This window comes from Staurois parvus, unplaced genomic scaffold (genome assembly GCF_062004578.1).
Source record: "Staurois parvus isolate SC_StPar_1 unplaced genomic scaffold, SC_StPar_1.0 ptg000136l, whole genome shotgun sequence".
NCBI classification, from domain to species: domain Eukaryota; kingdom Metazoa; phylum Chordata; class Amphibia; order Anura; family Ranidae; genus Staurois; species Staurois parvus.
In genome coordinates this window covers 8,422,563-8,445,718 of record NW_028317932.1, presented here as the reverse complement: position 1 = coordinate 8,445,718, position 23,156 = coordinate 8,422,563, and the positions used below count along the sequence as shown (strand labels likewise).

Genomic DNA, 23,156 nt, shown 5'->3' with positions numbered 1-23,156 from the left:
GCAGTGACCAATAAGAATCTTTTCTTTCTTCCAGCATGCCGTTCTGGAAGAGAGAAGGATTGGAAGAGATTCTCATTGTTCAGTGTGCTCACTTGGCCAGGCTGATCAATGAACCCTTTTCCATTAGGGGCATTATGATGGTTACAGGATTTGGGGCTGCTAGTGTAGTGTACAGTGTACTGACTGCTCTGTAAAAGTAAACGTACCCTTTATGTACAACCCAATATTAACCACTTGCCCTCCAGAGGATTTACCCCCCATCCTGACCAGGCCATTCTTTTGCGTTACAGCGCTCATTAATTTAAATGACAAATGCGCAGTCATGCAAAGCTGCACCCAAATTAAATGTATGTCTTTTTTTTCCTACAAATAGAGCTGTCTTTCAGTGGTATTTGATCACTTGTGCATTTTTATTTTTTGAGCTAAGAAAAAAAGAACGACAATTTTGAGAAAAAATCTATATTTTTGACTTTTTGCTAATAAACATGTCCAGTAAAAAAATGTAAAAAAAATCAAATTTCATCATAAATTTAAGCCAAAATGTATTCTGCTACATGTCTTTCCTGAAAAAAATCCCAATATGTATAAATGAATTGGTTTACGTGAAAGTTATAGTGTTTACAAATGGCGGTATATATACCAGTATATACTAGTAATGGTGGCGATCAGCGACTCATAACAGGACTGCGGGACTGCGGTGGGCATTCTGACACTGGGGGGAGGAACTGACTTGGTGTCATCAACATCCCCAGGGACACCGATACAGTGATCTGTGCTAATAAAAAGCACTGTCACTGTACTAATGGCACTGGGCAGGAAGGGGTTAACATGTTGGACGATCAAAGGGTTAACTGTGTGCAGTTTTACATAGTGTGCTTTGTTATTGCTTCACTGTAAGCACACTGCTTTGCATGGCTGTGGTATGCAGAGCCATGCAAAGAAGTGTGCAGCAGCTGACAGGGGAGAGAACTGTATTGTTTACAAACAGTTCTCCTCCCCATCGGAGATGCTCGGCATTCACCGGCACAGGCGATTATTTACCGGCCAGGACCCGGTGATTGACAGCCGAGGCAGCCGAATGGCAGCGCGGGTAGGCCCCTACCCGGAACTGCAAAATCACACGTATATGTATATATATATATATATATACTTCTGCTATAGGGCGGACAGGAAGCGGTTAATTAGTGTAAACCAAAGTTGTGATCAATAATGGTATTCTAAATAATGTAAGCTTTCCCTTTACTATGACTACATGACACCATTTTCCTTAGCACTCGTGAACCAAACTACACTAACCCTCACCTAGCTCCTAGGAAAGCAATGACCCTTTCCTTTTGTCTTCTGTGGAGAAAATCCTTTCTACCTCTGCGTTTACACTGACCACTTATAGACTTGTATAATAGGGCTGTCTCCTGAGTGTCTTCACATTATATGAAGGTGCGAAACTCATAACACCACAAACAATTGCTTTTCTTTTGTGCACTCAAGTGACACAGCAAAATGGTATGTCCCTGGATATGAGGAACATCAAGTCTAGACATAATCCAATGAGAATCAGATTGATAAGTGTATTTTCCGTGGTTTGGGAATTTCCAGGTCCATACGTCATTCAGAGTATACAGGTGAAACTCGAAAAATTTGAATATCGTGCAAAAGTTCATTTATTTCAGTAATGCAACTTAAAATGTGAAACTAATATATGAGATAGACTCATTACATGCAAGGCAAGATAGTTCAAGCCACGATTTGTCATAATTGTGATGATTATTGCTTACAGCTCATGAAAACCCCAAATCCACAATCTCAGAAAATTAAAATATTGTGAAAAGGTGAATATTCTAGGCTCAAAGTGTCCCACTCTAATCAGCTGATTAAGCCATAACACCGGCAAAGGGTTCCTGAGCCTTTAAATGGTCTCTCAGTCTGGTTCAGTAGGAAACACAATCATGGGAAAGACTGCTGACCTGACAGTTGTGCAGAAAACCATCATTGACACCCTCCATAAGGAGGGAAAGCCTCAAAAGGTAATTGTAAAAGAAGTTAGATGTTCCCAAAGTGCTGTATCAAGGCACATTAATAGAAAGTTATGTGGAAGGGAAAAGTGTGGAAGAAAAAAGGTGCACAAGCAGCAGGGATGACCGCATCCTGGAGAGGATTGCCAGGAAAAGGCCATTCAAAAGTGTTGGGGACTTTCACAAGGAGTGGACTGAGGTTGGAGTCAGTGCATCAAGAGCCACCACACACAGACAGATCCTGGACATGGGCTTCAAATGTCGTATTCCTATTGTCAAGCCGCTCCTGAACAACAAACAACGTCAGAAGCGTCTTACATGGGCTAAAGAAAAACAGACCTGGTCTGTTGCTCAGTGGTCCAAAGTCCTCTTTTCTGATGAGAGCAACTTTTGCATCTCATTTGGAAACCAAGGACCCAGAGTATGGAGGAAGAATGGAGAGGCACACTCTGCAAGATGCTTGAAGTCTAGTGTGAAGTTTCCACAGTCTGTGTTGATTTGGGGAGCCATATCATCTGCTGGTGTTGGTCCACTGTGCTTCATTAAGTCCAGGGTCAACGCAGCCGTCTACCAGGAGATTTTGGAGCACTTCATGCTTCCTTCCACAGAGGAGCTTTATGGGGAGGCTGACTTCATTTTCCAGCAGGACTTGGCACCTGCCCCCACTGCCAAAAGCACCAAAACCTGGTTCAATGACCGTGGGATTACTGTGCTTGAGTGGCCAGCAAACTCGCCTGACATGAACCCCATAGAGAATCTATGGGGCATTGCCAAGAAAAAGATGAGAGACATGAGACCAAACAATGCAGAAGAGCTGAAGGCCGCTATTGAAGCATCCTGGTCTTCCATAACACCTCAGCAGTGCCACAGGCTGATAGCTTCCATGCCATGCCGCATTGAGGCAGTAATTGCTGCAAAAGGGGCCCAAACCAAGTACTGAGTACATATGCATGCTTATCCTTTTCAGAGGTCCGATATTGTTCTATGTACAATCCTTGTTTTATTGATTGCATGTAATATTCTAATTTTCTGAGATTGTGGATTTGGGGTTTTCATGAGCTGTAAGCCATAATCATCACAATTATGACAAATCGTAGCTTGAACTATCTTGCTTTGCATGTAATGAGTCTATCTCATATATTAGTTTCACTTTTTAAGTTGCATTACTGAAATAAATAAACTTTTGCACGATATTCTAATTTTTCGAGTTTCACCTGTATCTATCTGTCCATTCCCTGAACCCTGAGTGAGATTTTCTGTGGCTGTAAAACCAATGAAGTGAGGGGTCCATCATTGTGTTAAAGTCAACCGGTAGGACAATGGATCCCTTCGCTACCTTAAGTGCGATCTGCATACATTAGGTCAACCAGTTTAAATCGAATGGATTAGGAATATAAACATTGACAATACTATAATATGCATTCAAATGACATAATACCAGAATTACATAACAAGCTTGTAGGTCTATTTTGACATTGGGCTACTATGTCAGCAGCTGAACCCAATATCTGCCAAATAGAGATAGGGAAAGTTTGCAAATGATGAACATAAGTGGTTAACTACTTTAACTACATGAGCTCTGGAAGGTTTTACCCCCTTCATGATCAGGTCATTTTTGGCTATTCGACACAACGCTACTTCAATTGGTAATTACGCAGTCATGCAATGCTGTACCCAAACAAAATTTTTTATTGTTTTTTTTTTCACACAAATAGATCATTCTTATGGTGGTATTTGATCACCACTGGGTTTTTTTAAGATATAAACAAAAATAGACTGAAAATTAAAAAAGAAAAAGAAAAAAAAAACAATATTTCTTCCTTTCTGCTATAAAACATATCCAATAAAAACATTTAAAAAAATCTGATTTGTTCATAAATTTAGGCCAAAATGTAGTCTGCTACATGTCTCTGGTAAAAAAAAATCCCAAAAAGTGTATATTGATCAGTTTGCGTGAAGGTTATAGGGTCTACAAACTATGCTACATATACCTGAATTTTTTTTTCATTTACCTATTGGCAGAGATCAGTGACTGTAATAGTGCAGGAGGCAATGTGACACTAACTGACACTGGTTGGGAACTGACTAACTGCCCTGACATCACCAGTGGCACTAACACAGTGATCAGTGATAATACTATACACTGTATAATGGCACTGGCTGGGAAGGGGTTAACATCTTGGGCAATCAAGGGGCTAAATGTGTGCCTAACAATGTGTAGTGTGTGTATTATGTGCTGCTTTCTACTAAATATCTCTCTGCAGGGGCGGACTGACCATTTGGAAACTCAGGCACTGCCGAGGGCCCGGGGTCAGTAGGGGGCCCCATGAGATGCCCCTTTTTCATAGACTTTTTTGAGTTTGGGCAAGGACACAGGGGCCCCATGATCCCCTATTGCCTGGGGGCCCCATGAGTTGTCAGTCAGCCCCTGTCTCTCTGTTTCTTTACCCTGCTTTGCAAGGCGAAGAAAGAGAGAGATCATTGCCTCTGTACAGAGCCCAGTGTTGAATGTCAACACAGCTATCTGGGCTGTGATTGGACACAGCCAACCATATATATATATATATATATAAAAAATTCTTTTCTTTTCTTTTTTATTTTTTGAATGATCAAAGGGACGTTTTTGTTTTAGAACACATTTCTTTCTGGGGATTATTTTGAGATTCACGTTTTTTATATTATTGTTATAATTTAATCAAGGTGTTATTATTTAGGTATTTTTGATAAAATTTTTTGTTTATTTTGATTTGATTGATATTTGTAGTATATTGGGAGTGCGACATGTAGAGTTTGTTTTTATAGGGTACATGGTACCGCTACCCATTCACAAAAAAAAAGTGTAGTGGAAAAATGACAGAAGACAGTCTTTGAAAAGTCCTTTATTAAAAACCAAAATTTTAAAAAGTCCCCCGAAGTGGATCCAAAGTCAGTCATGATGCCCGCCGCCACCCCTGAACTGAAAAAAGAAACAAAACACGCTCCTCTTTCTCAGTGCTGGCTCCCGCCATCTGACAGCTGCGCTAGGATGACAGTTCTTAAATACGGTGATGATGTCACAAGGGAGTGGGGCCATCATGTGATGTCATCATGCGCTATGATTGGCTTTGCACCTGACCTGTGCTCAGGTGCATTGCTTTGGCCAATCGCAATGCACTGTCAGGGCACAGTGCATTGCGGGGTGTGTCGGGCAATAGGTCGCCGAACACCCTTAACGTTAACATTAGTTTGACTCGAACATACAGCCCTTCACTACTAGCCTTAATGGACAAGTACTCTCAATATAGAGCAAATGCTGTTTATAGTTGATTTATTCTACCTGAATCATTAAAGCAACATCACATACGTTATGAAAATTGGTCCGCAAATGATACAACTTCACTGATGGCTATTGTATCTGTATGGCTGGACTTTAGTCTGCTGAACATTATACACAATATCCGGATGAGGCTCTGTATGTCACTATGAGGCTCGCCGAATGAGGGTCACCTCTGTAATACTACACAATACTACGCTCATGGCTCCCACACCAGTCAGTACTATTAGGTAAAAAATGTAAAAGCTGAATTCTAGCCTTCTCTTTAGTCTTACACAGTTGTACAGGATCTTATCCTGTATGGAAATTGTTCACTCTGATTTCACTGCACACTGTGAGCTTCTTACAGTGTGCATTAAAAACATCAAAAATTCATATACAGACCACCTCATTTCCTAGATGCATGATGTCCAGCATCCTCTAACCCTTTCCTCCCAAAACCCACTTTCCCTGACCTGCCTGTTTCATTTATTGGATCTCAGTTATTTCTTAAATGGAGGCTCAGCATCACACCAGCCTTTACGCAGGGCAGCCTGCATGCAAATACAGCCTAGCTAGGAATTCCCACTCAGTCGTAGGCATGCCTAGGAATCCACCCATTAAGGTATTTTGATATTTGACTCCTCCCAAGAGACAGCCCACTGCTAATGCAGAGGCCTGTGATGTTTTCAGGTATGTATAACACCTTGCTGGCCCCTCCTACCAGCCACGATCTGTTCATTGCATAGACAAGCACAGAGACCCAGGGATTATGTCATGCAGTCTAAAGTAAGGTATGTAATGAAAATGGCAAGATTACATTTCTTAATTTTATTAGCATGTTGCTGAGGTTGAAAAAGCAAAATATACAGAGATTACAGCTTTATGTATGTGAGCTGGAAATGATCAGCTGCCTGATTTTCTATTATGAAATGTTACATTTTCTATTTACAGCTGAATGTGCAAAGTTTAAGCCAATAGAAGAACAGATGACAGTGTAAGTTACAATATGTAATTTCTACTATAATTAAAATATAAATCCTGTATAATAATAATAATAATAATAATAATATGTATACAAGCATGCTATGCTGTTGTATCAAACTCTTTCCTTTTTCCTCTGCTCATTTAGCTACTCATTCTAATTCATGTGAATATTTGCCAAAGAGCACCCTTTTGACCCTTTTTGCATGTGAATGTTACATAACAAGTGTCTACAACAGCACAGGGTTCCTTTCCTTGTTATCACTGATCATCTCTGGCTTCTATTAATGCCACTGTGTGGTTTGAGTACTGAATGATCTACGAATATTGGTTTATATTCCTGATTTACATTAAAGGGGATTTTTTGGGGAAAAAGTAACGTCCCTTGTAAGCAGGTGATGATGTGTCTCACTTGTGGTCACAGCAGGCAGCCAGAGCAGCCCCATATAAATTAAAGTCCTGACACACTGACCTTCCAAGCATACCAGATCTTGCCCTGTAGATTCCACTCTTTGTCTCTCCCTTGATGTGCGGGTGGGGGCCAGTGAGCAGATCCTCTGCCCATACTCCTGTTTGCGCAGCTGTACCCCCCTCATTCCCAGGGGTACTAGGACTCTGGTCTAACTTCTTCCCGGACCCAACTTCTTCCAGGGCTCAACAGCTTGGTGGTATCACTGAAACTTCTACTCTCTCACCACATCTAATGTGTTACCTGAAGAACTCACACAGGGACAACATGTAGATCAACGTATTCTTTATTGAAGAATTGCGGTATGCAACAGTCACTCAGACATTGGGCCAAACACAATATGAAAGGAAGAGATTCTCTCAATAAAACAATCATCTCTTCCATAGGGTTGGTGAGGTATCCCTTGTGTCCATCTCCAGGGGGATCCCCTCCAGGGGAAAGGAAAGTGTTAATTCTCAGCTCTTAGATGTTGCTCCCCTTCATGGCTCTCCTTCCCATGGCCAGCAACCTACTCCTCCTTCTAGACTCCTCCCTCGATATTTAAGAGATACTGCCAGGAAGGAAATTAACTCATTCTCCTTCCTGGAAGGAGTTAAAAGGGCTACAAACATCAGTGGGCCACAAGAGTGGGCCCAACCTTAGCGTACCTACACCCTGCTTGTTTGAAGGAACACAGATTGGCTTCTACATACATGCTGAGTTTTCACAGGGTAAAAATGATGTGAATATACAATACACATGTAAAGCGCTGTTAAAGTACCTGTAATAAATAAATAAAAATAAAATACAATGGGCAGTTCTAGTTTTCACGTGAAGTACCACCCCACGATAGAGTCGTTGATGTCTTTTTTAATTACTATTACTATATTACAAAAAAAATGTATATACTATGATGCTTTCTTTTCCAAAAGTATATGTGTAGGTTAGCAGTATTAACCAAGTAGTCAGTTTATAATTTTTGTGTAATCTATGTTTAGCTAGTTGAAAATGCTAATGTGTCATGGCACTGTGATTTAGTCTAATCTCTTGTTTCCCCAGGTTTTCCTTGTACTATGTTGCTATAGGTGCTGCTGTCTTGGTGTGTGGATATGTTCAGGTCTCATTTTGGGTTCTTGCTGCTGCAAGACAGACCCGAAGAATGAGGAGAACCTTCTTCCACTCAGTATTGTCCAAAGAGATTAGTTGGTTTGATGTCACCAAATCAGGAGAACTTAATAGTCGCCTTACAGAGTAGGACCACAGTCTAACTTTAATCTAACATTATTACACTTCTACAGTCCTGATTAATGTGCTAAACATCATTTGTTAACCCTTGTTCCCCAGAGACATCAATAAAATTAATGATGGGATTGGAGACAAAGTTGGTCATTTTTTGCAAAATTTTTCAACGTTTGTAGCAGGACTTGTCGTTGGCTTGGCGAAGGGGTGGCAGCTTGCCTTAGTGTACATGTCAACCAGTCCACTCATGGCATTATCATCAGCATTTTGTTCTAAGGTAAATGCTCCATAGTCTATCTATACAGAGAATGCAGTCCTTTTAAATAGTGTTTTGTATCATTGAACTTTGAATAATAACTTTACAGGTCAAGCACATTGATTTCCAGGATTGGCTACATTCAAATATAACTCGCCCAAGTGCACATGTACTATATGTCTCTTTGACTATATTTCAACTGTTCCATTGAGATTTCAATTGTTACCCCTTAGCTGTTAGAGAATAAATGTATTCAATAACCATGCAAATTCTAATATAGTATTGGAGTGATTCTGTTTTCATATCCCACGCTTCTTTTTAAAATGTAAAATTAATGATTTTGGCTTAGAAGTCACATCTAGATTTCCCAATTTACACACGCTTCCGGAAACTGTTGGGCTACTAATGCCATAAAACCAGCAGCTGTACAGCCACCCGATCGCTTTCTTTGACTCCCCTTGCCATGCTTCCCGGGCTCCGCAGTCCCACCTGTGGATCCTGGAACTGCATGGCAGGTGTCAGTAGGTGGATCAGTTCGCTGATCTTCCCTAGCTCGAGGGAACCCAGAAGCAATGTGCAAAAATCATTACTTCAGATTTCTGTTATCACTTTCCCTGGTTCTTGAGGGCAGGGGAGAAGCTAATAGAGCATGATCTTACCTACCCTCAATTGGGGGGCAGGTGATAGAAAGATGTCACATAGAAAATTTAAAATCACATTTTTGTCCCCTATGTGATAAAAATAAAATTGTCAAAAAAAAGTTATACCCAAGCACTTAAACAGCCCCCCCCCAAAAAAAAAAATGTTAGTCCACCCCCGTGTAAGTGCACATCCAAACAAATGTATCCATCAGGGGTGTCTATGTACAAAAACTTTGCCTGTAATACACGTCACATATCACTGTGCACACTGGATTACCAACAATAATTCTTGGGCCAATATTCACAATTAACTCTAAACTGATGACCTGTAGGGGCTATTAAAGTCTATGGGAGACATAGGGAACAGAAATTCATCATCATTTTGCAAATTTAAATTGGGTAATATATTGCGTTTGTCTGCCTTAAACTTAACTATGGTGTATTTTTTATTGAAATTTTGCACATGATAAACCGTTGTGTAAATATCTTGCAACATCAAAAATTGGAATTACTGTTATTTTATTCTACAGGGTGTCTGCTTTCAAAATATATATAATGTTTGGGGGTATTAAGTAATCTTCAGGTCTAAAATGATTTTCAAAACACTTATGCAAAAAATGCAAAAACTGGTCTGACAGCGAAATGGTTAAGTTGCATATGAAATAACTGGGTGTGATGGTTTAAGTGGAAGTGGACAGGTGCACAGCAGATGGTATTGTTTGCTTATGAATATCTTCTTTATCACATCGTGTTATAGATGAGTAGTGCTGTAGCAGGGTCACCATACTTAATACTCATTACCCATGAAGAGGATTAGGAATGTTATTAGCTAGTCCCCAAATGAAATGTTAGTCAAAGCTGTTTTGTGAATTGATGTTCACTTCATTTCTAGACTCTGTTCCTATTACAGAGGTTCTAACCCCAGCAGTACACCTACACATTAACAGGCTTAAAGCAGTATTAAAGTGTTACTAAACCCACAACAGTAAACTCAGTCTGTATATGCAATAAAGCATGCTTGTTATACTCACTGTGGAACCTAAGGGGTTAATCCTCTGCAATGTGTAAAAAGGCCATTTGATCCTGTTTTCTCTGCCCCTCCTCTTGTTCAAATGTCCACCTGATAAGACAGACTGAACCCGTAGCCACATGCACATGCTCAGTTTAGTGTGTATTGATAGAGAGGTTTTTTTTTTCCTTGGGAGAGTGCATGTGATCAACACAGGACCAATCAGCACTGTCCAGACAGAGGGTCAGAGAAAACTCCTCCTACAAACTTTAACCGGTGCTCTGCTGGACACTGATAGAAGTCACAAGACTGCTCTAACTTCTGATGAGAAAAGGTATTTAGCAGTTTATATTTACTAAAATAATTGCATTTCCATGTTCTGTGTACTGCGGGAGACCAGATATAGTGAATGCAGGGTCCGGGGTTTAGTAACACTTTAAACCCAAAAGCAAACTTATTATATTGCAGCTTACCAAATCTTAGGCCTCATGCAAACTGGATGTTCTGCAAATTCTCCCAGAAGCCTGACACTTGTAAAAGTGTGTATCGCTTTTAGACGCGTTTAGGTGTGTTTACAGGCGTCAAGAGCTTGGGTGTTAATTCATTTTATTGGCCAGAATAATAATTTATTCTGGCCATTGAAATGAATGAATGCTCAAGCGCTAAACACGACTAGGGGTAACGTGTTTTAGATGTGTTTACAAGTGTCAAGTGTTTTTTCTCCCAAAATGCTGCTGCTCCTGAACACACTGGCAGTGTTTTTTTTCTGCTTCTAAAAGCCCCTGCTACTAAATGCTGCTGCTAAAAGTCTATGGGGTTGATTTACTAAAGTCAAATAGGCTGTGTACTTTGCAAAGTGCAGTTGCACTCTTCAAGTGCAGTTGCTTCAGAGACAACTAAATGAGCACAAGCTCTGCTGAGTTCCATCATCCAATCATGTGCAAGCAGAAATGCTGTTTTTTTTTATTCTTCTTGCACATGATTGGGTATTCTTTGCAAAGTGAAGCTTTACCTTGTTTACTAAACTTTGGAGCAAATGCACTTGCAGACTGCAACTGCACTTTGCAAAGTGCACAGTCTGTTTGCCTTTAGTAAATCAACCTCTATGTGTGCATGAACACATAGGCTAACATTGAGGGGTATTTAAAGGCAGAAAAAAAAACGCCTGTTCAGGGGCGGACTGACCATTCGAGCACTCGGGCACTGCCCGAGGGCCCGGGGTCAGTAGGGGGCCCCATGAATGCCCCTGGCACCTTTTTTATAGGCTTTTTTGGGTGTGGGCAAGGACACAGGGGCCCCATGATCCCCTATTGCCCGGGGGCCCCATGAGTTGTCAGTCTGCCCCTGCGCCTGATGTCCCTAGAACCAGCAGTAAAAACAGTATGTATGAGGCCTTTTAGATGTGATGGCTGTATTTGTTTTCTTTTTTCATCTGGTGATCTAGCCAGAAAGTCTGTTATTTTTTTAAAGAACAGGCTTTCTTCTAGACAGATTAGCTTACAGGGATGAGACCATGCCATTTAACACTTCCTATTCACTCCCTGGTTATCTCTCGCCTCAACTACTGCAACTTCCTCCTCATTGGCTTACCTTTACATAGCTATCCCACCTCCAGTCCATCATGAATACTGCTGCCAGGATGATGCACCTTACCAACCGTTCAGTGTCTGCTACCCCTATCTGCCAATCTCTCCACTGGCTTCCAGCTGCCCAACGAATAAAATTCAAAATACTGACAACAACTTAGAAAGCCATCCACAACTCTGCCCCCAGCTACATCACCAACCTGGTCTCAAAATATCAACCAAACCGCTCTCTTTGATCCTCCTAAGACCTTCTACTCTCTAGTTCCCGTGTCACCTCCTGCCATGCTCGCCTCCAGGACCTCTCCCAGATTTTCCCATCCTATGGAACTCCCTACCCCAATCTGTCCAACTATCTCCTAATCCATCCACCTTTAGATGATCCCTGAAAAACCTTCTCTTTAAAGAAGCCTATCCTGCGTCTACCTAGTAAAACTGCTTTTTACTTCCTCTATCAGCTCATCCCCCCACAGCTATTACCTTTTGAATCACTCAAACCCTTCCTCTTAGACAGAGGGGCCTAACGAGCAGGGCCCTCTGATTCCTTTTGTACCAAATTGTATTATAACTGTACTGTCTGCCTTCATTTTGTAAAGTGCTGCGCAAACTGTTGGCGCTATATAAATCTTGTATAATAATAATAATAATATTAATAATAACAGTAGCAGGGGTGCTTACAATGATCAGCTTTTATTTATTCATGTAAACCTTTATCCCCCAAAGGAAAAAAACTGTTTGATGTAATTGAGGAGGTGCTGGGGGTTTGTTACCGGCCAGATCACCAGATGAAAACAGGGGGGAAAAGCCTAAAATAAAGACTAATGCAGCTACCACATCTAATGATTGGTAAGCTGCAATATATTACATTTTTGGTTTGGGTATAATTCGGCTTTAGTTGTGTGCAGTGATCCAAATGACTCGGTGATCAGCTGTCTAAACATTGCATGTGACATCCATGTTTATTGCATAATTTTTGTTTGAAAGCTTTATACTGTATTGTATAAGGAGGTTGGAGTCGAAACCAGACTTTCACTGTAGTTTCTTGTTTATTTCCAAAAACTAAATGGCATTCTGTGATAAATGGCTGAAATGTACAAGCTGTCTTTCTCTGTAGCATCTACAGGCTCTTACTTAAAGCGGAGTTCCAGCTGAATAAACAATGAATAAAATGAGCATGGTATTGACACAGCTCCAGATGATCCACATTGGCTCACAGCTGATATGATCCAAAAATATTTAGACAGTATAAAGGTGATTAAAGCACCTGGATCGGATGGCATACACCCACGGGTCCTTACAGAATTGAGCTCTGTCATTTCAAAGCCATTGTTTCTCATTTTTAGGGACTCTTTAATGACTGGCATACTATCACTGGATTGGCGTAAGGCCAATGTGGTGCCATTATTTAAAAAGGGGTCAAAATCTTTACCAAGTAATTATCGATCTGTTAGTTTAACTTTAATAGTTGGGAAGACATTGGAGAGTTTAATAAAAGACCACATAGATGAGTTCTTGCTGGAAAAAAATATTTTAAGCAACACACAGCATGGATTCATGAAAGTTAGACGTCAAACAAATCTGATTTCTTTTTATGAGGGGGTGAGCAAAACCTTGGACAGAGGGGTGGCAGTGGACGTGGTATACTTGGATTTTGCAAAAGTGTTTGACACAGTTCCCCACACACTGCTAATGTGTAAGGTAAAGTCTACAGGCTTGGAAAAATCTGTATGTAAATGGATAGAAAACTGGCTAAAAGATCATATTCAGAGAGTAGTGGTTAATGATTCATACTCTGAATGGTCTGAGGTCATCAGTGGTGTACCCCAGGGTTCAGTGTTGGGACCCTTACTTTTTAATATATTTATAAATGATGTAGAGTTTGAAACTAAAAATCCCATTTCAGTCTTTGCGGATGACACCAAGCTGTGCAGTGGAATAATGTCCTTACAGGATGTCTCCAACTTACAAGCCGACCTCAATGCACTGTTTAATTGGGCAACTATGTGGCCAATGAGGTTTAATGTTGATAAATGTAAGGTTCTGTACTTGGGGGCTAAGAATATGCATGCATCATACATACTAGGGGGGGTACAACTGGGGGAATCAATGGTGGAGAAGGATCTAGGAGTTCTGGTAGATCACAAGCTTAATAATGGCATGCAAAGCCAAGCTGCGGTTTCTAAAGCGAGCAAAATCCTCTCTTGTATTAAAAGAGGTATAGACTCCAGAGAGAGAGATCTCATATTACCCCTGTGCAAATCATTAGTAATACCTCATCTGGAATATGCAGTTCAATTTTGGGCACCAATTCACAAAAAGAATATTGGGGAACTGGAGAAAGTACAGAGAAGGGCAACTAAACTGATAAGAAGCATGGAGGAGCTCAGCTATGAGGAAAGATTAGAGGAACTGAATTTATTCTCTCTTGAGAAGAGGAGATTAAGGGGGGGATATGATCACCATTAGAGATGAGCGAATTATTCAAAAATTCGATTCGGCTGATTCGCCGAATTTGAGGAAGAAATTCGATTCGATGCGAATTAATTTGCTACGAATTTAACTTATTAAAAGGGTTTCTAGGCTTCAGAGAGCCTTTAAATTAGTGCAGAACACTGTACCTTTAATTTAAATGCCCTTGGAGATGAGGAAGGAGAAGGAGAAGGAGAAGGATGAGAAGAAGGAGAAGGAGAAGGATGAGAAGAAGGAGAAGGAGAAGGATGAGAAGAAGGAGAAGGAGAAGGATGAGAAGAAGGAGAAGGAGTAGGATGAGAAGATGGAGAAGGATGAGAAGAAGGAGAAGGAGAAGGATGAGAAGAAGGAGAAGGAGAAGGATGAGAAGAAGGAGAAGGAGAAGGATGAGAAGAAGGAGAAGGAGAAGGATGAGAAGAAGGAGAAGGATGAGAAGAAGGAGAAGGAGAAGGATGAGAAGAAGGAGAAGGATGAGAAGAAGGATGAGAAGAAGGATGAGAAGAAGGAGAAGGATGAGAAGAAGGATGAGAAGAAGGAGAAGGATGAGAAGAAGAAGGATGAGAAGAAGAAGAAGGATGAGAAGAAGGAGAAGGATGAGAAGAAGGAGAAGGATGAGAAGAAGGAGAAGGATGAGAAGAAGGATGAGAAGAAGGAGAAGGATGAGAAGAAGGATGAGAAGAAGGAGAAGGATGAGAAGAAGGAGAAGGAGAAGGATGAGAAGAAGGAGAAGGAGAAGGATGAGAAGAAGGAGAAGGAGAAGGATGAGAAGATGGAGAAGGATGAGAAGGAGAAGAAGGAGAAGGAGAAGGATGAGAAGAAGGAGAAGGAGAAGGATGAGAAGAAGGAGAAGGAGAAGTATGAGAAGAAGGAGAAGGATGAGAAGAAGGAGAAGGAGAAGGATGAGAAGAAAGAGAAGGAGAAGGATGAGAAGAAGGAGAAGGATGAGAAGAAGGAGAAGGAGAAGGATGAGAAGAAGGAGAAGGAGAAGGATGAGAAGAAGGAAAAGGAAACAAATAGATACAATGTTTCAACCGCTGTATGGAGTGAATGTCACAGAACTGTCAGAAATAGGCTATTTCTGACAGTTCTGTGACATTCCCTCCATACAGCGGTTGAAACATTGTATCTATTTGTTTCCATTTATGGAAACAAATAGATACAATGTTTCAACCGCTGTATGGAGGGAATGTCACAGAACTGTCAGAAATAGCCTATTTCTGACAGTTCTGTGACATTCACTCCATACAGCGGTTTCAACCATAAATGGAAACAAATAGATACAATGTTTCAACCGCTGTATGGAGGGAATGTCACAGAACTGTCAGAAATAAGCTATTTCTGACAGTTCTGTGACATTCCCTCCATACAGCGGTTGAAACATTGTATCTATTTGTTTCCATAAATGGAAACAAATAGATACAATGTTTCAACCGCTGTATGGAGGGAATGTCACAGAACTGTCAGAAATAGCGGAGCTCTGCAGATACACTTAGCGGAGCTCTGCAGATACACTTTTTGCCGGCTTGGAATTCTTCTTATTTTCATCCTACTTCTTCTTCTTCTTCATCCTCATCCTCTTCTTCTTCTTCTGAGGATGAGGATGAAGAAGAAGAAGAAGAAGAAGAAGAAGTAGGATGAAAATAAGAAGAATTCCAAGCCGGCAAAAAGTGTATCTGCAGAGCTCCTCTAAGTGTATCTGCAGAATAGAGGAGCTCTGCAGATACACTTTTTGCCGGCTTGGAATTCTTCTTATTTTTATCCTACTTCTTCTTCTTCTTCTTCTTCATCCTCATCCTCAGAAGAAGAAGAACAGGATGAGGATGAGGATGAAGAGGAAGAAGAAGAAGAAGTAGGATGAAAATAAGAAGAATTCCAAGCCGGCAAAAAGTGTATCTGCAGAGCTCCTCTATTCTGCAGATACACTTAGAGGAGCTCTGCAGATACACTTTTTGCCGGCTTGGAATTCTTCTTATTTTCATCCTACTTCTTCTTCTTCTTCATCCTCATCCTCTTCTTCTTCTTCTGAGGATGAGGATGAAGAAGAAGAAGAAGAAGAAGAAGAAGTAGGATGAAAATAAGAATAATTCCAAACCGGCAAAAAGTGTATCTGCAGAGTTCCTCTATTTCTGACAGTTCTCTGACTTTCACATTTACAGCGGTTGAAACATTGTATCTGTTTCCGAATAAAAACATCTGTATCCTAAATGGAAACAAATAGATACAATGTTTCAACCGCTGTACATGTGAAGGAACTGTCAGAGAACTGTCAGAAATAGCGGAGCTCTCTGCAGGGACACTTTTGCCGGCTGATCGGGAAAAATCCGATTCGCACCCGAAGTAGGCTAATATTCGGATTCGACGCGAATCGAATTTTTCCTGAAATTCGAATCGAATTCCACTTCGCCTGGTTCGATTCGCTCATCTCTAATCACCATGTATAAATACATCAGTGGCTCATATAGTGAACTCTGTGTAGAGCTATTCACCCTGAGGTCATCACAGAGGACAGGGGGGCACTCTTTACATCTGGAGGAAAAGAACTTTAATCTCCAAACACGGAAAGGTTTCTTCACAGTGAGAGCTGTGAAAATGTGGAATAGACTCCCTCAAGAGTTGGTTCTGGCCATCTCAGTGGATTGCTTCAAAAAAAGGCCTGGATTGTTTCTTAGATACACAGAATATAACTGGATACTAACATTTATAGGTAAAGTTGACCCAGGGAATATCCGATTGCCTCTTGGGGGATCAGGAAGGAATTTTTTTTCCCAGCAGGAGCAAATTGGATCATGCTTTGCTGTTTTTTTTTTTCCTTCCTCTGGATCATCTGAGGGTATATTTTATTTTATTTATTTATTTCAGGTACTTATATAGTGCCATCAATTTACACAGTGCTTTACAAATATATATATATTGTACATTCACATCAGTCCCTAACCCTCAAGGGGCATACAATCTGAGGTCCCTAATTCACATTCATACATACACATACTAGGACCCATTTAGACAGAATCCAATTAACCTACCAGCATGTCTTTTGGAGTGTGGGAGGAAAGCAGAGTACCTGGAGGAAACCCACACAGGCACAGGGAGAACATGCAAACTCTAGGCAGGTGGTGCCGTGGCTGGGATTCAAACCAACAACCCTAGTACTGCCAGGCAGAAGTGCTAACCATTTAGCCACTGTGCTGGTATAGGATTATAACTTTTTTTTTCTATGGTTGAACTGGATGGATTTTTGTCTTTTTTCAGCCAGACTAGCTATGTAGTTAAAAGCTGTTGCTGCTGACTTGTAAAATACAGACAATTACCTGTCCCTCGGTCCAGCAGTGTCCTCACCATGGTTGGTTTCACCAGCCGTCGTGTCTCCCTTGAGCCGGCATCCTCAGTGTGGGCACCCGGCTGTGGCAGCTTGCAGCTTCACAGCTGGGTGCCCACTGCACATGTACGAGTAGCGCTGCGCTTTGTGAATGGTCCTGTAGTCTGCTGGGACCTGTCACGTGTCCCAGAAGACTACGAGGAGAGGAGGGGGGCAACTTACGCTTTCGATCACCTAGGTGATCGCATCGGAAGTGAGAGCGGGTACCTGTCAAATTCGGGTACCCGCTCCCCAAAGGTGCCAATCCTTAATGGAGAGCTAGGGACAAAGGCTTAAAGTGGAACTTCTCCTTTTGGGTGGAGTTCCGCTTTAAGTTTCTTTTTACCTTACAGACACAATGTATTCATAATAGTAGAAAATGTAGAAGGAAGACAATTTTTATTCCTGGCTAAGTTGCATCAATGCTAAGTGGAGAACTGGAAAGCTTCCAATTTAATTTTAAACTATTGTAATTTTAGCTAAGCAGCAGAGTATGGCATCTTGCCATCCAACCTCTCTGCAGATGGATCCTCTCTGGGGTGGATTGCTTTTCAGCGGGTGGTATAGCAGTGCCTGGCAGATGTTTGGGAGGTGTTACTGCTGCCTCATGATGTCTGTTTTATTTTTTTTAATTGCTGAATGCCAGTTTTACATTGCGGGACTATGGAGCAACTGTGAGCCAAGCATTTGGCTCACAGTTGCAAGTGGGCCCATTGATCTCAAAGAGCGAGTTTGACAGGTGGTGCTGCCTGTAAACATTGCAGCACAAGTTAAAATTGCCAGGGCCACAGCATGTGTACAGCCCTGCTAGACCGTGGCCCAGCCACCTGCCTTTACCACCCCCCAGCCACCAGTGTAAAAGAGCCCTAGCTTACTTTTTTCTGTGCCGTCCATCCCTTTCCTCTTTTTTGCTTTTTTTTCCCTCTCATCTTTTATAATGGATATAGAAGTATCAAATGTGGCAAAAATATTTTTTAAAGGGGCTTTAGAGAGCAGAAATGTGAAAGCAAAAGTTTGTAAAGGGCTGTAATAGGAGTCCCATGCAATGTGTATAAGTCTATAATTGTCTCCTAAAGCCTGTCTCTTATAGCATGTCTGCAGTCCATGATTATTTCTTTTGGCATGTTCACAGCCTCTGGCCATCTCCTGTTGCATGTTTACTGTCTCTGTAGCTTATATTCACTGACTATTGTGTGCGGCCCCTTTGTGGAAGCAGAGGCTGCATTTGATGCTCCATAGATCAAGTAGGATGACCACCACTGCTCTAGGCAAAGCTAAGCACTGGTGTCAAATTGCCAGACAGTAAATAGGCTTTGTGACCTGAAATTATATTTAGACTTTGACTTGATTAGTATAAAATTTCAGTCTTGTATGACCGAGCTAAAAGTAATTTTCCATTGAAACTGAGCTATATGTGATATTACCTAAAATATATCTTTGATGATAAATAATTGACTCTACTTTGTAATTAGATGCTGGTATCACTGACAAGCAAAGAGCTTACCGCATATGCAAAAGCTGGAGCTGTGGCTGAAGAGGTCCTCTCCTCTATACGAACGGTGGTGGCATTTGGTGGGCAAGAGAAAGAAATCAAAAGGTACCTTCAAAGCTTTAGTTCACTGTGGTGTGCATTTAAAGGTTTTATTGTTGTATATCACTTTTTTTTTGCATTTTTAGATATACAAATAATTTAGGAGAGGCCAGAGAACTTGGAATCAAGAAATCCATTGCATCTCAGTTGGCCCTTGGATTCGTGTACCTCATTGCTTATGCTTCCTATGGACTAGGCTTTTGGTATGGTACCATCCTGATATTAGGAGACTATGGATATACCATTGGAGATGCATTGGTGGTAAGTTTGCCATTTTAATATATTTCAATGAAAGGGTTAGTCCACCTAAAGTTATTTCATTTTGGTAATTTTTATTTTAACAGCTAAGGAAATCTTTGTGACTCAAATTAATAGATAATAGTGCCGCGCTCCCATTTGCAAAAATTATATAAATCACAAATATACATGCAACACCCTATATTCTTCAAATCAATAACTGTGTTGAAATATCAGTGTATCAAAATCAATATATGAATGAATGAACTCAAAGTCCTCTTCCAATTATAATCAAAATTATAGGTGTATATCAAAATCCATATATAAATAAATAAACACAGAGTCCTCTTCCGATTGTGTTCAAAATTAAGAATACCTCTCCCAAAATCCAAGTGCACAGTGATCTTAATATGCGCTCACCTTATGTTTTGCCTAAGATTATAGGCAAAAAACACTTTTTGTCCTCATAGGACTGATGAGATTATATTCCTCCTATGTAAACTTCCTCCAAACATTAAATGGATAGTTGTAATTTGATTATATTCCACCTGGGGTCTCTCCACTCAATAAGTATGCTGTGTAAAGGGCATGGATGGATGGATATCTCCCTTTTCCCCTCCTGGGGTCTCCTTCCTCCTCTCCTAGCCTCTCTCCGATGTATCTCAAACGGATGTCACAAGAGAAAAATAGAAAGCATGGTGCCTTATCCTGCTCTATGGGTTGCAGTACCAGGATTTACAGTGTAAGTCCTGGTACTTCAACCCATAGAGCAGGATAACACAGAGGATCTGTAGCCTTTAATGGAGACCTGAGCTGAGGGATTATCGTATAATAAGTGCAACAAAGCAAGAAACGTCGGGCCAAATCCAAAGACCTTGGATAGCAGTAAATAAATATTACCACGCCACACTATCGAAGGCCTTATGAAGGTCCAGAGAAAGAAGCAAGAGTGCCCAAGAAAGGGGGGCATCCCAGCTGAGCTCAGAGTAATAGATCTGTGAATCTGGTCCAATGTTCGACAACTGCATAGGAATCCCAACTGATCTTTATGAATATATTGTGCCAGAAAAGAATTAAGACATACGGCTAGAAGTTTCGTTAAACTTTTCAGGTCACAATTAATTTATGCAATAGGGCGATAATTGTGGACATCGGTGGAATCTTTATTGGGTTTGGGAATAACACAAATATATGCCTTGTTCTCATTTAAAGGGACCCCTCCTTCCTCTCTCAATGAGTTAAAGTATAGTGTCATATGAGATAGAAGATGATCAGAAAAAAATTTTTAGTATTTATTAGGAAGGCCATCGGAACCCAGGGATTTATGTGACGATAGTAATTTAATAACTTTTTGGAGCTCCTCAGAAGTAATAGGTTGTTCCATAAGTTCTTTTTGTGCTTCAGTGGGGGAAGGAATAGGCAAAGACTCTAGAAAGGATTGAATGGAGGAAGGTTCCACTGGTCGAGGCGGGCCATATAGGGAGGCATAAAAATTATGAAATTCCCAAAAGATCTTCTGAGGGTCTTGCGTGATAGTACCCTCCTTTAGCCGGAGTTTGGGCAGTGCTGAATCAGTGAATTTGGGTTAAGCTTATGCGCTAGAAGGGAACTTGTTCTGTCTCGTCACGTAAAAAATGTATGATTCATCCAGCGTAATTGCTTTTCCGCTTTTTTGGTGAGTCAGAGGTTAAGCTCCAACAGGCTTGCTCCACCTTAGACAAAAGATCTGAGCTCGGGGCAATTTTATGTTGGGCAACTAGCGATTCATATTCTCTAAATTTAGAAGAGATCAATTCCTCGCAAGATTTTTTTATTCTGGAGGACAACTGGATAAAGAAGCCTCTGACTGAGGCTTTGTGGGCTGCCCAATAAATAGAGGGATTCGTATCCTCTGCTTTATTAAATGCAAAGTAGGACTTGACGTGGTCGCCCACTGTCAGGCAACAGGACTTGTTGCTTAGTAAAGACTCGTTTAATCGCCAATGTGGTTTAACCACTCTAACCGTCTAATCAGAGTGTCAGAATCACTGGATCGTGGTCCGACCAAGATGTCAATATAATTTTAGCCGAATATAGCTTAGCTATCGTTTCTGAGGGAAGAAAACCATGATCTATATGAGAATAATGATTATGAGCCCTAGAAAAGTGGGAGTAGTCTCTAGAGGTGGGATTGTCCTCCCTCCATGAGTCCATTAGGTCATGGCAATGCAAAAGTTGCATGAAATCACGGTGTTTAGAAGGCGATTTAAGTTTGATTACGTGGGATTTGTCGAGTACATGGTCTAAAGCCAGATTTTAGTCCCCCACCAATATAACCTCTCCTTCCAGTTCTTTAGACAGAGATTAAAAAAAGGAACGGAAGAAGGCCACCTAGTTCGTATTAGGGGCATAGTAAATAAAAAAAGACACCATAGTTCCATAAAAATTACCTTTGACCAGAACATATCGTCCATCCCTATTCCTTAACACTTTAGTTTCCATAAATGCTAGCCATTTGGAAAAATAAAGCGCCAACCCTCTCTTTTTTTCAGAGGCATTGACAAAAAAACTAATTGGAAAATCCTTATGAATATATCTGGGAATATAAGAAGGGACAAAATGTGTTTCCTCTAAAGCTACGATGTTTGCTCCCATAGACTTATAATGGGAAAAGACTGAGTCGCTTAGAAAGGGAGCCTAAACCTTGAACATTATGAGAAAGCAAGCGGATCATGGAACTGTGTTGTTTTAAGGTAGACGGAAAGCAAGTGGCATAGCTATTATTAGACAAACTCACCCATCTGCGTGGAACATCAAGTATCCAGAAACCATTCAAGACTCCTGGGTTGACCCTCAGACAAGAAACTGAAGAAAATTAGAAAAGTAAGAAAAAGAAAAAGAAAAAGAGAGAAACCAAAGACGCCAAGGCAGAAGAATGGCCCGCATCCAATTACAGGCTAAACAGTAGTATGCAACATATGATAAGAAAATACCATCATCTAAGACACTAGGTCAAGGACCAAAAGAGTCTCTACAAATTTAAACAATGGGGAGAGTCTTTTAAATAGGGAGAGCGCATAGACTCTTTCCGGCACCCCGGGGTCCACATGAGACATAGTCAAGACTTTTAAAGTCACCAAATTATTTTACCAAAGAGTAACAACCAAAACCATTAAGCAATATACACATACAGAGGCCAATGCCCCAAAATGGGACCACTGAGCGGCCTCCATCAAAAATTTTTAAGCAGCAGCAAACTGAATTTTCAAGACACCTGGCGTGGTGTTGCATTTGCAGATTTCTTCTTGGAAGCGGGAGGTAAGAATGGATGGGGGGGTCCATTAGCGTTAGCCTGGTTCTGGGAGGAGGGGCTAAGGGAGATAAAGCCAAAGTTCAGCAAAAGTCTTTCCCCCTCGAGAAATGTAGAGAAAGAATAGGATTTGCCGTTATAAAGACGAAACAGATAGGGCAAAGGAAGAGCCCCCACCATCCCAGCAATTGGTACAGGTGGTGCAGGTGGGTGGTGGCCGCTAATATTCACCCTTGAAGTGCTGGGATTGTGTGGAGTGGTCAACAAGACATCCGCTTAGGCCGCCCGCACTTGTGCTCTCCCAGTACTATAATTTTGAGATTATTTATGTTGTGTTTTCTTCTGCAGAAATTAGCTACAGAAACATCCATTTTGATGCTGTTAATTTTGAATCTTTGGAAAACTCACCCCTTTTTTTGATGACCATTGTCACTGAAACAAATAGAGAGGGAAAAGCTAAATTTTAGAGTTGTTCTCAGAGCACAAGGTAAGGGGAAATAGTCCAATGTGAACTCCTGTTCTGAGAACAACTGTCTAAGAGGGGATTCCCCTCACTTTAGGAGATTCCCTCTAAAGTCCTGCTGCGTCTCTGGGACAGAAAATGAAAGAAAATTTCCCCAATGCTTTATCCCTATCCTACTCTGTCCAAAACTTTTTAAAAAGTTTGGACTACACATACACTTTAAGGCTGTAGAGGATGGATAGTAATTAATGGATTCCAATCTCCATTTTTTAAATTATTATTGAATCC

The 23,156-nt window shown here is 40.9% G+C and overlaps 1 protein-coding gene across 1 annotated transcript in view; it reads left to right on the top strand.

Annotated features, from left to right (window-relative positions):
- Window positions 1-23,156, top strand: part of LOC149465936 (ATP-binding cassette sub-family B member 5-like) — an 88,127-nt gene that overhangs the window by 23,346 nt on the left and 41,625 nt on the right. The window contains exons 5-9 of the mRNA XM_089673162.1: window positions 6,259-6,301; window positions 7,796-7,987; window positions 8,081-8,252; window positions 18,761-18,885; window positions 18,966-19,140. Of these exons, the coding sequence (XP_089529288.1) occupies window positions 6,259-6,301; window positions 7,796-7,987; window positions 8,081-8,252; window positions 18,761-18,885; window positions 18,966-19,140 (707 nt within the window). The remainder of the gene's footprint in view (window positions 1-6,258; window positions 6,302-7,795; window positions 7,988-8,080; window positions 8,253-18,760; window positions 18,886-18,965; window positions 19,141-23,156) is intronic.